The 17,723-nt window shown below is 34.0% G+C and overlaps 1 protein-coding gene across 1 annotated transcript; it reads right to left on the bottom strand.

Moving 5' to 3' along the window:
- Positions 1-205: 205 nt before the first annotated feature.
- On the bottom strand, positions 206-15,880 carry LOC124359596 (circadian clock-controlled protein daywake-like). The gene is made up of 6 exons (XM_046812477.1): positions 15,725-15,880; positions 5,525-5,617; positions 4,757-4,904; positions 4,091-4,224; positions 2,451-2,606; positions 206-1,312 (listed from the first exon to the last, which is right to left on the bottom strand). The coding sequence occupies exons 1-6, from the start codon at positions 15,801-15,803 to the stop codon at positions 1,161-1,163; spliced, it is 762 nt and encodes a 253-aa protein (XP_046668433.1). The 5' UTR covers positions 15,804-15,880; the 3' UTR covers positions 206-1,160.
- Between the last annotated feature and the right edge of the window lie 1,843 nt (positions 15,881-17,723).

The raw sequence follows: 17,723 nt of genomic DNA, 5'->3' as shown, positions 1-17,723 counted from the left end.
CTATGGGACACGATCAATCCCTTTCTACTAAGAAATTGTAGTGAAATCTACTAAGAAATTTCACAAAATAAGTTCCTATACAATGGGAATGGTTCATATCTCCCTTACTGAAATAACCACTGAACAGTTTCAAATACGAAATGTTAAAATAGTTCATAACTAATATTGCAGTGAACTTTAGGGTACTAGAATAAGGACTGCATGATGATAGTATTATATATTTTTTTTATTTTTTTGAATGTACAGTTCTTACAAATGAATAGTAGAGTGCTTTACTTTCTTTTACAAGTAACTAAGCAGACAAATGGTAACTGGTCCAACAATAATAATGAGCATAATTTATATGACACGTGGCATGACATAATTATTGTCACTCTATTGATTATAGTACAATCATTACGAAAATGAGTCACGAAGTATTTAAACCATTACAACTAACCTTATATCTAAATACTTATGATGAATCTAGTCATATTGTAACTCACTGTTGTGTTTTTTTACGTTGATGATGTATTGTCTGAATACAGTAGAATCTAGTAAATTCTATTTTGTTTCACTCGCACACCTTTCTTGTATAGGTCAAGTGAACACTTTCTTCATTTTTTGTTTAAACAATAATGCAGAGACTAAAAATACGTACTGCCACATTCACTTCCAAGCAGGTTAGGAATGAACCTCTGATGGAGCATCATAATGGTGTGTAGAGAACTCAAAAATTTATGACTGTGATATCTGAAAAGGCTACTTTGTTGTTGTAAGAAATAATTTGCTACACACTTTTGCATATGAGTATAAATGACAGAAAAGATAAGAATTTTAACGAAAATACTATCAAAGTGTCTCTAATTACACAAAATATAAAACTATTTAAGTGTGCCAATTTTGCTGAAAATTAAGAAATAAATTTCGGTTTTGCATTATTTATAAACATTGGAAATGATATATGGTAGTAGGGGTCTACCTGTAGCATTCTGATTCCTAATTCTCTAAAATAGTACAACAGGACCTGGCAAGCAAGGTCCCAGCATTCTTATATGAAACCCATAGGTACCACTTAACATGAATGCATTATGTAATTTATAATTAAAATATATTTGAAAAATGTACGTATTAATTTATATAAAGCAATTTTTGGCTTCTTATGTTATAAATAAAAAGTCTTATTTGGGCAAAATTTCTGAGAAGGGAACAGATCGTAAGATAGTGTTTGCAAACTGGCGCATGAATGCAATGACCGTTTCCTCCACAATAGGCATTATAATCTCCGTCACTTGCTGACGGTTCTGGTTGTAGAAGTTCATCACTGTTTGAGCTGAAACAAATTCATGTGGGAAATTAAATTTATGTTGTTGTTTTTGGCAAGAAATAATTAAAATTTCATTACTCAGTAGCAGAAATTGATATCTTTCAACACTTCATTTTAAAATCTGATAGGTTCTTAAAAATCAACTTTGATTCCATTGATAAAATAGTAGAAAAAGTCTAGTGCATATTTTATTTAATGTACATATTTTATTTAACTAATCGTTTTAAAATGGTTTAATACACACAGTAGTAAGACTAGACTGCCGTTGATTTTAGTAGACCTCTCAATAAAATAGTTACTTTTCATAGTAGACTGTAAATTATCATTTGTTTTGGACTTTTTCCCTGACCTTTGTTTGCATAACGAATCTAACAAATAGTAAGATTAATCTACATCAGTACCTATGTAGGAGTAATACACATCATATAACACAATATTTCTGAATAATATCCAGTAGGTAATTCAATTTTCAAATGAATGTGTATGTACAAAATACATGCTTTACTTGCCTTCTAATGCAGATTTTGTTTGCTGCTATTATAGAACATTTTTTCAAATAACTTTGTACTGTATATGTCTGTTTTTCAAAAGTTGTTTTGGTGAGATTTGACTTGCAAGTAAACTATTTTTTTAATGCATTTACACCATGTCATTTTTATCTTTTAAATTATATATTTTCAACTAAAATAGAATTTTTCTTTCTAAATAGCAGTACTAATCTTGGTTAGTGTTTAGAAACATAAAATAATTAACTACGGTATATAGTTGTTTTTGAAGATGAATACAAAGAGCCCTGCAACAATCTACATGTAACTTTATAAAACTCTTCTCAAACATACCTTTAAAAACTAGTACTATAAATCACTTACAAAATTCAATTCTTTATATGATATGGAGTTATATTTCAGTTTTGTAATCAGGTTTTATTAGAGGTTGACAGTGTTTATATATAAACATTTTTCTATAATTTTAAAAAAGATACTAGAAATCTGACGTATATATTGTTGCCTTGTGATATCCAATTATTTTCAAACCAGTAATTGTAATTACACCCTATCAAAAATTGACACTATCTGTGTACAACTGTCACTTCTGCCATCATGCACATATCAGTAATTCTCCCACAATAACAACAAATACTCACTGATAGCTTCTGTGTCTCTGTTGCCTTTGTTGATGAACCTCACCTTCTGCCCGCCTACTGTGAGGCGCACATTTAAGTCCTTCACTTGCATGTACTGAACACCTTTCTTGTTCTTAATAAGTTTCCCTGTCGCCTTTACGTCAGCCTTTGAGTTTGCTGAAACGAAATATAACTATGTGAATCAAATGCTACACTTCGTACATTAGAATATTTTAAAGTTTATAATGAAAATAAATTAATAATGTTTAGTGGTTTAAAAAGATTGGCTGTCCCTTAAGACATTTCTGCGTTTTTTGTTCTTTCTTCTGCTTCATTCAGCATATTGGTAAGTTTATTGTCTTACTAGTACATTTAGAGATAGAAAAGAAGATTAAACGAAAATAGTATTAAATTGTTCAATACTAAAAACAACATGTAGTAATAGTTTAATTAAACTATTAGGCACACATTAAAGTGTGTTTTATAACACCCAATACTTATATATTTCAGAAATATTATTTGTAAACAGAGATTCTATGTATATTCACTCACCAAATTATTGTGTTATTCAAGAGAAATAACATAGCATCAAGAGCAACATATGTCAAGTAATATTACATTAAAAGATTAATGTAGTTATCTACTTGCCTTCAAGTTCATTATTACAGTTTAAATCATTTTAATATTGTATTTCGCATTTTTAAGATATACTATTGTATGAGACATATCAATGCAAGTCTGGGTTGTGACACAGTGTTGCCAGCTGTAACGGAATAATAACTAACTATAGAATTATTGATTGAATTCAACAATTGAGCAATCTTTACTGCTCATATTTACTTCTTTTCTATCTGCCTGAATCCTTAACCTTTACCTTTTAAATTAACACTTGTTTACACTACATCACAGAACGTGGGCAAAAATATTATAAAAAAATAAAAACATGCAGAATGATCTAAGGCCGAAGAACAAAATGGATGTAAACAAACGGATTGAAGGTCGTTGAGTCGCCTTATACTGAGAATTAGCTTATATGACAATTTGAAATGTCTCAAGGAGAGTGTAAACGGCCAGGCTTGCAATGATGTGTCTCGTACTATAGTTTATATTCATATGTAGATAAAATTATGAAATCTACAGATTTATAATTTAGAAAATAACTGAAATATCATATTAATCATCATATTATAAAAATATAACTTATGTAGTTCACACATTTTTATAGTGAATTTCACAAAATAATTGTATAACTCTTAAAGCTATTATTGCACTTGTATGATTGCGTTATTTTCCTTGTGCTTTTAATGCTGATGAAATGATAGCACAATGGTATATTAGACTTATTTATTAAACCTCATAAGCATCTGAAATAAAACATATCAAGACTGTGTTAGTTCCTAATTAATATCGTATTAACGAATTGAATGTAAACCATTATTGTGATATGTGATTTTACTAATTACTGAATATTACATAATTGTTTTCAAACCACAATAACTACTAGACAATTTAGCCACCAACATCTTACTTTATTTTCCTATTTGTGTTCTAATAGCAATCTTCAAATAAACAACCTAAATCCAAATATTACAGACTATTTAACTTTGGTTGATAATATAACTATGTAAACTTATATATTGCTGTCTGAAAAGTATACTAACTGAAGTTTCCCTTAAATATGCCTTTTCCCCTGAGAGGGATGACGAGCAGTCGGCCGTCCACATCATAGTCTGCTGTGACTCTCAACTCTGGGATAGTGACCGACACATCTAGTGCCAACTTGTCTATGTCTGTTCTGTAACACACGTATCGACGTTAGCTGAGAATCTGTTTTAATAGTACCAGTATTTGAAGCCCTCAAGTTTGTGACAACTGCTGGGATGCAGTCTTAATTTGTGGTTACTGATTAACCCAATGTGTACAGCACATGTAAGAGGCACCACACAGATCATACGAACATGGCACACCTTGAGGAGCGGCTTGAATATCTAGATGGCAGAGAAAGTGGATCAAACTCCTGATGCAAGGTTAACGTGTATTGCTCTGCTACTGGTTGTGTAGAGTTGAGTAAGACCAATCAATAGCATCTGTTTATAATGTGTTATAATATTATAGTTGTAGCTTTTAAGCAACTTTAAATAATGAGCTTTTATAAATAGGTATTTATTTCGACTATTTCTGTCTAAAGCAATTATCATCTGCTATGGTATCGATTGCAGGAAAATAAGTTCAATTTTAATCACTTACGAAACTACAGTCATATTTGTAACCAGAATTACAAAAAATTATTACTTAATAATAAATATTTCATATATTATGTTACTCACTTCAGTCTATCTACCACAAAGCCGGTGCCTCCAAACGCCTTAATATCTTTGAGTTTAGCCTTAACTTGCAGGGCTTCATTGTTCCTGTTGATCTCCAAGGCCGGAATAGTCAGTGGTTCAAGAGCAGGGACTTTCAACTTGGGAATGCCTACAAAATAAAAAAAAAACATCATTGTATGCATTGAGAGAAAGTCTTTCTGTTCAAGTAATTAAGCTTTTAATTCACAACTAGTGCTTGAAATGTAATTAAAATTAAACTAATTATTAAGAGGGTAAGCAAGTTAGCTACAGCTTGCGCATCTGAAGCTCTGCTTTTAATATTGGAACAAAGTTTAAAACTGTGTTATTAATAGAAACTCGTTTCAAATCCATTTACTTCAAAAACCTACATTAGAGTACAGTATTTAAATTCTAATACGTTGTTAAAAGTATGATTATCTGTTAATACGAATGGTTTATAATTTATATTCAATGTGGAATGTCTTGTAGGAAAATCTATACTGAATTATATTAACAGTTAATTGTATTTTTAAGTATTCACTAGCATTGAGACACTAAACTCCAAGTTTTCGAAGTGAAACATTTATCGATTTTGGACAAATTCATATTTTAACGCAGTTTTAAACTGTATTGCCATGTTTAAGGAGGAGCCTAAAATGCATGGTTAGATGCTAGCTAGTACTTGTTCTCTCTTAAAATTAACCTTCAAATAGCTTATTGTCTAAAAAAATACAAAACGCCAAAAGATACTTTAGTGTATTCACTTACCCTTTGCCAAATGGGGCCGAACTACCTCAACTGTATTGAGCAGGCACTTGTCAAAGTCAGGCACATCTCTCTTGCACATTGGGATATAATCCGCTGTTTGAAAGAAAACACAAGTATAAGCAATTCATGGTAAAAAGTGTGAAAAGTATTCACTTATGTAGTAGTAATACATCATCAGAGTAATCATTCTTCTAATACATAATAGGAGTACTGAAAAAATAAACAATTCAGTTAACACGTTCCCGACAACGTGTACCCCATCGAGTACACGCGATCTTTCAACTGCCGCCATGTACCCAATCGGGTACATACCGGGCTTTCGCAAAGTGCGTCGCATCGTGCGCCCGTTAGGGTACACGTTGCTATGCACTTCATTATTGCGTTTTTATTGTTTGCCTGCCTTGGTTTTGCTAAATTTAATCCCGCACTTAAATAACAATCGTGTACCCCGTCGAGCCCACTTTTGCTTAATTTTTAAGTTATTTTTTCTGCTCCTTGGTTACACAGAAAAATTTTTAAAAATTACATAATTGATTTTGTGCAAAATTGCGAAGCCTACATACCTTTCTCGTTATACTTAGCCGTTTGACGTAAAAACCCGATTACGGTTATTTGCCATTATTATTGAAAAATTTGGTGGCAAATAAAACATTCTGGAAAAAACGCTGACGTCGTGAACGTGTTAATGAATACCACAAGTAATAGTTAAGCAGCAATTAAATTTATTATAGCACAATAACAAACAAAGTGTATTACAGATTATATGTATAGTAGATTGTTTATGGCAATAATTTCAAACAAAACTATAATTTTATGTGGTAGCTATTTCTATGAAGGCTAGACAAAACTTGTTTTTAAGTATATATTTAAGTATTAATAATCTTTTAGGTATTTTGGGATTATACCGACCACACCCAGACATGAATCGTTATTTGACATTTTGCTTCTACTGATTACTAGATTAGCGTAGAACAATATTTCGTCAATATAAAGCAGGAATTGTCTTATCGCAAACCCCTCCCCATCCTCAGACAAAGGTCAAAGTCGAGCGGTCTAGTAGATAACGTGACTGCAGAGTCTCGCCGCCCTTTCAGCTGGTGCCATCGATACAATTTTGTCGACCCGGAAACTGGTGCTAATACTCAACAGATTGAGCGAATGTGGGGTTCAGCTAAATGGCGTAATAAAAAACAACGACGAACAGCACGACACCATCTTGACTCATACCTAGCTGAATACATGTGGCGGTCGGAAGTTGCGGCTGAAGGCGGAAATCCACTATACTCACTCATCCTTGATATTGCTGCATTCTGGGCGTCACAGGAAACCCATTAACAATTGATAACCGTTGTAATTTTGTAATTAAAGATTTGTTTTTTTCGTTCTATAATGTTTGTTTCTATAAATTTATATTTTTGTGTTCCTCAAACTGGTGTGGTCGGTATAATCCCAAAGTACCATCTTTTATATACCGAAATTTGAGTTAATATCCTATCCTAATATAATATTGTAAATGTGAAAGTCCTGTTTTCACGCGTAAACTATTCAACCAATTGTTCTTAAATTTTATATGGACGTTCTTATAGTCCCTGGGATGAATGTAGACCTGTTCTTATTTTGAACATTCCTCAAGGCTACGCCCCACTCGTTTTTAAAGTAACGAAAAATGCCATCTTGGTTTCTGAAGTTGTGTAATATTAATTGAACGAGCCTGTCAGATGTAATCAACTGTTCTGTGTAAACATTGTTTGTTGTTTTTAATTTGTTTACATTTATAGTGAATGAACTGAACTAAACCGTGAAGGATGGACGGGGTGGTTCCCCTCAGAGCAGCTTCTGAAACAAATGCCCCAATGACTGCTGGAGAGTAGAAACATCAGTGTATTTTAGCATACACTTTAGTGCTGGGACAGAATGGTACGTTTGTCGAATGGAGTCAAGTCGATAACAAATAGATGAACAATAAAAATTATGTACGTGGTCGGCAGAGTTTGAGGATGGACAGCAAGTCTAGATGAGTGAAGCGCCTAGGTAGGGTCGTCCAGCAATGCCCTGGGGCGTCTCAGGTTACGTTTTTGTGAGTATAATGTCTAAAGAAAAACCACAATTTTATAGGTTTAGATTTCAGCAATTAGGCAAGTACTAATCTGCCTTATAAAATGTTCTAAAACATAAGAAGGTCAGAATTTGACATAAGACTCCTATTGAAGCAGTCGACAAGAACTATGGTAGATGATACTAAAATACAGTCACTTTTTCCAATTTTGTATTAATTAAGATCTAATTACGCATCACTTTCATTATGCCTTATAAAATACTTAAAACATGCACACATTACATATAGTAATAAAACATTAATTGCAAAAGTTTTAATTAAACTTGTAAGATATAATCCTAAAGTGTGCTGTTTACTTTAAATTAGACTGACGTTTTTATTACGGTGCCAATTTTCTCTACCTTTCTATAAAAAATAAGTTTGTATCTTTGGATAAACCTTACGATTCTTTTTGCAATGTAGGAAGTAAGGTAACTTTCAAGAATGTTGTATAGATCCAAGCTCAAGTAGGTACTCGTTATTACTTATAAAGAAAAATCGAAGAAGTAAATTATTGTGACTTTAAATTGTCCTTTATATCATAATTGAGAAGTTTCTATCCATAAGGAAATCAATTTGTGTTAGTTATTAACCATCGCTTACTTCAAGAGTGTTTATTGGAATGGATAGTTGTCTGACAGTTCACATAATTACCCCTAATACAGTAATTATTACTTCAGTAAGCAAGCGATTCAGGTTACACGAGTTAAGTGCACAGCTTGGTCACGCGACCGGACATTATGCGCTGTTACCCAACAGTGGCGAAACTCTGAGACAGGGCAGTGGCGCTCTCACAACAGACAACCCACCTATAGTCTCTACTAGCTATTACAATTGGCATTATAGCTTCCTTATTGTGTTGCAGCTGCATCCGTTTTAATGCAGAGCTTAAGGCTACTAACAGCTATGAGGAAACGGAGCTCCACTCTCGCTTTTTAGGAGAGAGAGCTACAAACTAGTAACAGATGATTTGGAGCGATAATCGCGCTGCATTACTTGTTTGGTTTGTTATCGGCTAAGTATGACAGGCGCGACTGCGATCCTGAGATAGCTAGCGTCTATCGCTGGTAATTATTGTGTAGTTAGTTAGAAATGAATTAGAAGTGAGACAAATTAATAACTGCGAAAACTTAACATCATCTCCTAGTTATTCAATGTCAATGAGGAACATTATGTGTTTTTGTTTAACAACGTCATCACGCCTTAATAATATGCTTTCGACTTACATCTACATCACGTCAAATTAAATATTATTCTAAAGTATAACTCCATGACTGAAAATCGCATATGACTTTGGCAGTCCTGTCAGATTTAGTAGAATTGTTATATAGAAGACATAATCTGTTTTTAACTTGTATAATAGAACTATCGGTTTGTAATACTTTCAACAATGAGTTATAAAATTATATTTTACAATTCATACTTATTAACAACATATATTGTTATTCTTTGTCCAACTATTATTTTGTTTTATTTTTAGACCATGTGTCCATTTCAAAATTGCATTGGTACTTTTTTGGAAGAAGAAGAAATTGGTGGTAGAAAAGACGCACGGGTGTAAAATTTAAAAGTATACATCGATATATGGAGTATCGAAAGACAGAACAAAACAAAGTAGTTTTCGCACAAACGTACATTTATGCACACGGACCTTTATGATTTGGCCTTTGGTTCCAAAATCAATAGTTCTTCCTTGGATTGAGAGGAACAAATGTCAAGTTTCTAAAATCCAAGGCAAGCTAAAGTGTGTAGAATACCTTCCAGCTGTTGCACTAGAGATTTGGATATATTCCAAGAATAGTTTTATCAAGTATTATACCATTATCTATGTTACGAGTGAAAAAGCTTATTACACAATTCAGACATGTAGGAAATACACAATAAGATATTTGCATACACAAGATATATTATAATACACAATAAGATATTTTTAAGAATTGAAAAACTAAACAGTTGTGGTTTAACTGCTTTTGGCTCAAATATGGAACGAGTGGAACGAGGCATAAGCGTGGGTATTGTTAGGATATGGGTTGAATGTTAGCCGTTGCTTAAGAAGATAGGCAATTTTTTTTATTTAAAAACCCCTTGATGAAGTACATTATCGTAATTCTTTTTTCAGCCAAATTACCAAACAAAGTTGCATTACCCAAGTTAAATATTACAAGAGTTGAAAGTAGATATCGAAATAGAATTACGAGTATTCCTCTCCTATTCCAGCGACATCGACAGGAAGTCATTGCGAATGAAAAGATGACGGCAAGGTAAAGTGTGTAGAATACCTTGCAGCTGTTGGACTAGAGATTTGGATCTATTCCAAGAAACGTTTACAGTCAATAAGAAAACTATTCATCTTTTCATGGTCATTCTCCCTACAAACGCACAAACTCCCTACATTTTAAAAATATATTTTTATAACTTTCCCCGCTTTGTATCAAGACGTGACGTGATATAAAAGGATAACATTTAAAATGTGTATATTTTTTTTTAATGATTCCCCATATTTACTCCGATTCACGAGCAGAGATCAGTATCACAGTTCCAAAGACATGTGCCACTGTTTATTAGCTTATAAACATAGCTGGCGTTAATCTACTGTAAATATATTCGAAACGTAGTTTTATTTTTTATGGTTTAAAAAAATCCCACATTGTTAATTGTGCAAACTAAAAATGCCCTACGAACAGCTCTAACGAGTGTTATTGCATTTTAATCACTTAAGGCCATTAAACAGCATAATTCACATTGCTTATGAATTCTTTTTAAGATTTAATTTTTAATTCGATATTAATGCAATAAAACCACGACGATCCGCATGACATTCTAGTATGGATATCCAGATATCAATAGATATATTGATAGTCCTCTCTCCCTTGCTTAGCAAGTAAAGAAAGAAATGTGTTGCTATGTCTGGTACTAATTGTACAATTGTGATACAATTACACCTTCGGACAGTTTTTCTATAAATAAATTTAATAAGTAATACAGTACTCGAATGTGAATGATACTTTTATCCACTTTTCCGAATATTCCAGACACCGTATTTCGCCACTCGTGACCTTGACTAGACTATATCGATTGTCGTAAGACACCGAATCGAACAACAACATGGCTGCTCCTTACGTGGGTGACCTTGTCTCGTCTACCCGAACATGGTGGTGGTTCGGAGGTCACCTTTGTTGCTATTCTAAATTATTTGTCTATGAAAGAAAAGAGTACTATTTTGGGACGCTGAGAATCCCGTATTATTCTATGAAATACGAGAAACCCATCATCCATCTCTTGAAAAAAATATATGGAATGCAAAGATTTATTAATTAGCAAACATTAGGTTAGTAAAGATGGGAATACCTTGGTAAAGGCTATCTTTCTAGGATTCTCGGTACGGGTAATTAAAACACAACATTATGATGTTAGGATTAGAGTAAGTACAAAGTTTTTGACGTGACAACGTCTTAAATTAGGTTGCGGCTCGGAGTCACTCATGAAAAAGTGTAACGCCCGGTAACGTTACGATGCCCGTCCAGTGGGTCCGCCGCACGGGATAAAGCAGATAACTGTGGGTCCGCCGCACGGGATAAAGCAGATAACTATGTTTATTCGTGAAAATGTGGAGTGCTTAGATTCGTCATTTACAACAACTACAACAATAAAGGTAAATAATTGTAGGTACACTGATATTTCATTATCGTAAACTATGATTGATTGATTAATTGTTAGATTGACACAAAAGTTGAGAAACTGAGTTTATAGGTTATGTCATACTATTGACAAATGTTGATAGTGTTAAGTAAATTATTAGTTTAAATCACTCTGCAATCAATCGTAATTCAGTCGATTGAGAAGAAACAGCGCGTATTGCTAGTCAAACATTTAAAATAACAAATTATAACCTCTAACCTGTCATAACAGTGCGACCAAACAAACGAACTAAACCGACCAATCACCACGCGCGGAGTTAGAATTTAACTGTGTTTAGCAAGAATTTCAAATTCCAATTTTAGTAAATGTTTTATTCAACTTTACCATTTACAATAACAAATTTTAATTAATTTCAAATTATGTACAATGTTTTAGTAAACAAAATATATTTCTATAGTTAAAATTTGTGCAATTCTTATTTTCATTCAATTCCTTGTTCCTATTGTGCAATTTAATAATATTCATATCAATAAATATTCTACCGAGAAAAAGACGTTGTCACGTAAAATCTTCGCCCGTAAAACCGACTTTACAGGCAACCATAATTTTTTATTATACAGCCATATCAGATCCTTCTTTACAAATTAATTGTAGTCTTAATTATATTAAAAGTTAGATTATAATGACTGCTGGGTTCATAATTAAGTAATCGATTGCATAGGCAATTTATCCAAACTAGTACAAATAGAACATGGTTCAATTTTAGGAGCATTGTTTTTATAATATTTATTAACAAGGTGCAATTTTACTTTCATCAGTCACGATATGTGACACCTTGCATTATTTTTACACATGTGTGAGAACTAACTGCAAACTTGGTGATCCAGAAGGCAATGGAACAGGTTGCAATTTTCGTGGATTAATACTTACTCGCTTGTAACTAATGTTTGTTGTATTATAACTGTTTTTAATGTAAACTGTGTGAATAGCAAATTAGATTTGTATCGAATTGTTCAATTGTATCAGTTGTTCAAGTGTTATTTTACTTCGGCACAAGCTCACCTTGTGTATCAGCCAAATGGACAACAAGCGACGCGACGTTCAACACTTACCGTATGTACTAAACTGTCTGCTGCAGAAGAGCTGGCGTAAGAAATTTTTCACGGTAACAATATTAATTTTGTTAAATTGGAGTCCCTAAATGATCAGTTGTATCACATATCTATGGTTTAGCTTACGTAAGTTAAATTCTGAAAATCAAAATACAGTATTTCATTCACAAAAGACTAACTACGTTTGTATTAACGGAATTAGACATTTTACTATATGCAATTGTGGTTTGATTGTTTTATCCAAAAACTATTCTATTAGGGGGACTGCAGAGTTAAAGCAATAGATTCGTTCGTTAGGAGGAAAGGGATGGTTTTAAATATTTGGCCTTTGCTACAGTTGTTTATGCGAGTGAAACAATATCTGTCATAGCACCGATACAAATACGATGCACTGTCGTTTCTGCAATATCACTCCACCTATGATGTCGTGGAGTGCAATATTTTTAGTTAGAATTGAGATCTATGCATTCATAAAATATTCCAATTTAAAAATTGATAGCAAGTATAAAAACTGGCAATGGAATATCGTTATATTCAAAACAATATGTGTTTACGAGAAGTAGCAAGAGGTGTGGATTAAGTAAATAGTACTTCAAGAGAATATGCAAATATCAATATTTACTTAAAATCGGAACTACAATGTAAATGGTCTGTGTGCGTTTGCCGCGTAGATATTTGGCGTGGCAACACTCACTGTTGACGAGCATCGTTATTTGCTATGGGTAAAATTGTCAAGATGACTGCAAGTAAGGAGGATGGCACTTTGGGCTGGCTTTATACTCTTATTAAATAAAATAGAAGGTTTTGTGTTCATCCAATTGACAATATGCGGGCTTAGCAAGGCCAGTTTCGTACATTGCTTAGTTTACTGAGAAACATATTTTTCTCGTATCTTAGAAGGAATGCGGAATAATTTCACGATGTGCTTTCTTTCGTTCAAGACGATATTTAAAAGACCGACAGAGGGTTTGGTTGTAATGAAGAAAAAGTAGTGACGTGCATTCTGCAGGTCGGTGTAGCCGTCTCCAGTACGTAGCATGGGGAATGTTCAAATCACGGGCGCAGCCGAACGCAGCCTGGCCCGTTCGGAACGCTAACACAAGCGCAGAACGGCGTAGTGGCCGAATACATTTGGCCGTAGCTTGGCTTTATCCTTTTTATATATTACTAGCTGTTTCTCGCGGCTTCGCACGCTTCTGGTTCAAGTGAATTATATTTCCAACGGCGATGTAGAGTTTGACCTTGTTGCCACGATCAAGAAAATCTGTCAAAAGTGTATGTCTATAGCCACTGTACACGCACAACGCACATGTACTTTATTAAAAAGTGGTCTAACACTCCAGCTTTAAGTTCAGCCAGAAGTTTATTTTTAAGACAAATATACATAATAAATTAGTGTTTGGCAATTTAATATACGTAACTGTCTTGTAGTTGCAGTTTATAATGTGCAGGCAATTTGAAAACCTTTATATTTTGCAGCGCTGCCTTGTGGTAAGTTACATCAATGGGCATAGCATATAAACCTTCCCCGTGTAAAAATACATAAACATACAGATTTTCATAACGAACTGTCAAATAGTTTCTGAGTCTATAAAGGACATACACACAAACATTCATTTTTATGTACTGTATATAGATTGGAGAGGAAGAAGTGATACATCTATTATTACTACGGGACGTGTATGCTCATTGCTCCCGTCCTGGATGTTGTCTAACTGTTTTTGAAGAACTACATATGAGGGATGGTCGATCTGCGCGGAATGCAAATCTCTACATGTCTGTCCTTCTCTTTACGCAGGAATTAATTAATTACGCGTGCAGCGTAACTGACGTGACCGTGGATCCTCTGGTATATATGGACCCGAGTATTCTTCCTTTAACCTTGTCTGCTCATTGTCCTCGAAGAACATCCGGTCATTTGTCTCCGATCATCAGATACTATGGGTTTTTATGTCAAATTGAATTTTTAGCACAAAGGTCAATTATTAATAAAAATTTCAACTTTGAAAGCGTTATGATACGTTGTAAAGTATTATGACAAATCTTATACCAACATCGATAGAAATGTTTTTTAGAAACATATTTACACAATTATCAAATTATTAGAGACCCCAAGCTGCCAACTGCTCAGAAACAAAGCAGCTCAAAGGCACCTGTTCCCGCCAGTTATAAGTGACATTGAATATAAAACAGCCTCGCCAGCGCGGCGGCGTATGTAAATTGTATATACTCTGGTTTTATCGACATCCAGCTCACCTTCATCTGGCTGGTGCATACTGGCTTTGCAGATTCTTTATCGGAATTAAATTCACTTTCCTGCAACCCTGTCTCAGAATATTCAAGGGATATTAAAAATTGGATTTTACATTTATTTCAACTGAAAATGAATATTAAATATTTTGTAAACTTTTCTATTCCAGGAAATTAATTTATAGTATTTTATCTGTCTAACGCGATAGAAATGATAAATATTAATTTAAATTAAAATAATTATTTGAGAAAAGCTAATTTTATGGCAACTACACGTTATTAAAAATAAATAACATTGTCATGGCCAAAACATCTCGTGATCATAATTCTTGTGTTAACACAGTTTAACGCTGGGTGAACAGTGCGTAAAACTTGTCATGGCACACACCGCGTATGGTATGACTAAGACTAAAATGCAATGGGTTTAGATTGTCTTTTAAGATTATCGGTTCACATCAAGACAAAACTTTGTTAACACAATTAGAATCTTAAAACATTTCGACCGCTTTTGGGACATATCTGCAGTTAAGTGATGATAACCCGATGTAAGGAGTTTTGAGTGTCACTTAACATCTATTATCAGGACCAAAATATCTCGTGATTATTGTTAACATAGTTTTAACGCGGGATGCACAGTTCGTAAAACTTTTTTATGACACAACCCGCGTATGGCTACGAATAAATTTATAGTTAAATGGGTTTCAATTCCAAAGTTAGGAAACAATAAAAAAAATGAGAGAATAGTATGGATGTATTCACAGGTCATACTTGCACGCCAAACATCTTGATGGATTGTCATGGTTTAAGTTGAATGTTCAGCAAAAATTTAAATGTTAATAAAAATGAAAATTTAGAAACTTGTAATAAAGTTGATAATGGAAAGATTTAATAAAAATTGTCAGAAACGATCTGGAGAAATATGTTGGTACTTGGGTGAAAAATTTACTTCTTGCGCCATCAAAATGCTCCTACTTATGTATATGAGAGACAATAATACAGACAAAACATTTGTAGTAGCTTAGAATTTCACTTAGTGTTTGTGTGTAATTCATTTCACTTAACTGATTAGCATTCATTAGTAACACTGATGTGCTGTATACTCACGTATCTTGGCAGCGTGGGCGGCCAGCAGCAAGGCAGCCAGGAGGGCGAGGGTCGGGGCGAGTACCGCGGACGGGGCCATGTCGAAGAGTGACGCAAGGACGCAAGAGGTCCCCTGCCCTGCCACTGTCTACTGGAAGTGATGCAACTGCGCGCTTAGCTGCACCGGCTCGTATAACGCCTAACGATCCAGGAAAATCCGATTACATAAAAGACACAATCCTAAACCTGCGAATTGGTTTAATTGCCCAACTTTTCCACGTTAAATTAAACCAAAAAACCTTGAATATTTTCCCTCTGCGTGTGTTTTGACCTTCGATATGCGAGTTCCTGTTTGGGATTACAAGTTTTTGTACTGAAGAGAAACCTATTCTGGTACTTCGACGTTTTTCTTTCATCTTTAGTTATTGTGAGAATGATCAGACTAACTACGTGAGGTGAGCACTCCTGCGCAGATCTAGAAGTCTATGTATATACAATTGATAATTCAGTTATCTTATTTCAAAACGCCAGAAGAAAGATAATCGCTTCATTAGTATTCAAACAAGATTTGTTTTATACTTTTCTTATTTTGTCGTGGTTTCATCACTCAGACTAGAAAGACGGAAAACATTAGAAAATATGAGCAAGTCTTTGTTGTATGTATAAATTCCCCCACCACCACAAGGACGTAGCCAGCGAAGGGGTTCAAGGGGTCCTTTTTCAATTAGTTTTTTTAGTAAACGATTACTATTATTTAAATAATTTAGTATTACTGACATGTACTGCTGAAAGATCGTTCTCAACAAAGAAACGGGCCAAGAACTTTTTAAGGAACAAAATGGAACTTTACTCTCAGTCCACTACGGGAAAATATCAATTGTTTGAACCCCCCAAAATATTTTCCTGGCTACGTTGTTGCTCCTCCAAATCGTTGAGAAGTTCAAATTTTGTTTTTGTTTATTTAGAAACACCTATTTAAATAGAGAAAATAAAAATCCCTTTATTATTTTATCCATGTTTAACTAAAAGCGCAAGTGTTGCTATACATCAGATTGATGAAAATCTTCCCCTTTAAAACTGGAACAGATTATCCCCACCCTGCAATGCGATCACACGCAAGGATTCTATTCGAGACTTTGATGCAAATCTACTTCGTAAAAGTGCTGTTTTATTGTTGTTTATTTTCTTCGTTAAATATAAGAGATAAAAAATATTGTTAAACTAATTCATGTATCACGCATTATTAGACTGTCCAACCCCAAAATATGGGCTTTAAGGTTAAGAACCAACACGGCTAATTAACTTGTTTTATCAATACAAATGGAGTTTTCAGTTGCTAAATTTAGCGGGTGGCTTAAATGCAGGACAAGCTAAACTGGTAAAGTTTCTACGTCCATTTTGCTAGAAGATGCGTTTATTTTCAAGATATCTCCTAGTGAATGACGTTAAAACAGTATCAACTTCAATGACGAGTTGGAATCGAAGTGGATGGAAACTTCACTTGAATTTTGCTGGTATATCGAATGGCTCAATTGAAGCAGCGTTTGGCAGTGTTATGCTTCTTTCTACTTCCCTGTATTTATCAACATGAGTTCTGGAACGTTGGGTAAACGCCGACCGATATATCACTATACACGCTACCAATGTTTACAGTCCAACAATGCATGCGGCCGCTCAGTGGCTCTGTGTATGACGATAAATAGTAAACGTTTGTGGGTTTCACTATATTTGGTAAGCTGCAAATATTGTTTTATTTGACTATCCGGCTATTCCGAGTGGATTGAAAGCGAATTTCCGGGACTGGGAATTATGTCTTTTCTTACTCCGGCGTCAAAGATATTTTAAATTGTGTTCCGCGAGGAATTTTGGAAAGAAAACTTAACAGTTCTGACTACAGTTTTAAATACAGAGCCAGCGTGAAAGCTGCATGGGTGGGCCGCGTTTCCTTTACAATTTCTGGAAGGTCTGGATTAAGTTCAGTTTATTTATATCATGTTCGGATAAACTCTCTCTAGACAAG

The sequence above is a fragment of the Homalodisca vitripennis genome, chromosome 4 (genome assembly GCF_021130785.1).
Source record: "Homalodisca vitripennis isolate AUS2020 chromosome 4, UT_GWSS_2.1, whole genome shotgun sequence".
Taxonomy (NCBI): domain Eukaryota; kingdom Metazoa; phylum Arthropoda; class Insecta; order Hemiptera; family Cicadellidae; genus Homalodisca; species Homalodisca vitripennis.
This window is presented reverse-complemented; position numbering and strand designations above follow the sequence as displayed.

What these genes read in the sequence shown, in the direction of transcription:
- LOC124359596 (XM_046812477.1), bottom strand. Translation starts at nt 15,803, where the DNA reads ATGGCCCCGTCCGCGGTACTCGCCCCGACCCTCGCCCTCCTGGCTGCC. An exon ending in TTTGTGGTAGATAGACTGAA is followed by an intron (nt 4,225 to 4,756) that starts GTGAGTAACATA and finishes CGTGTGTTACAG; the next exon opens with AACAGACATAGACAAGTTGG. An exon ending in CAGAGACACAGAAGCTATCA is followed by an intron (nt 1,313 to 2,450) that starts GTGAGTATTTGT and finishes AATTTGTTTCAG; the next exon opens with CTCAAACAGTGATGAACTTC.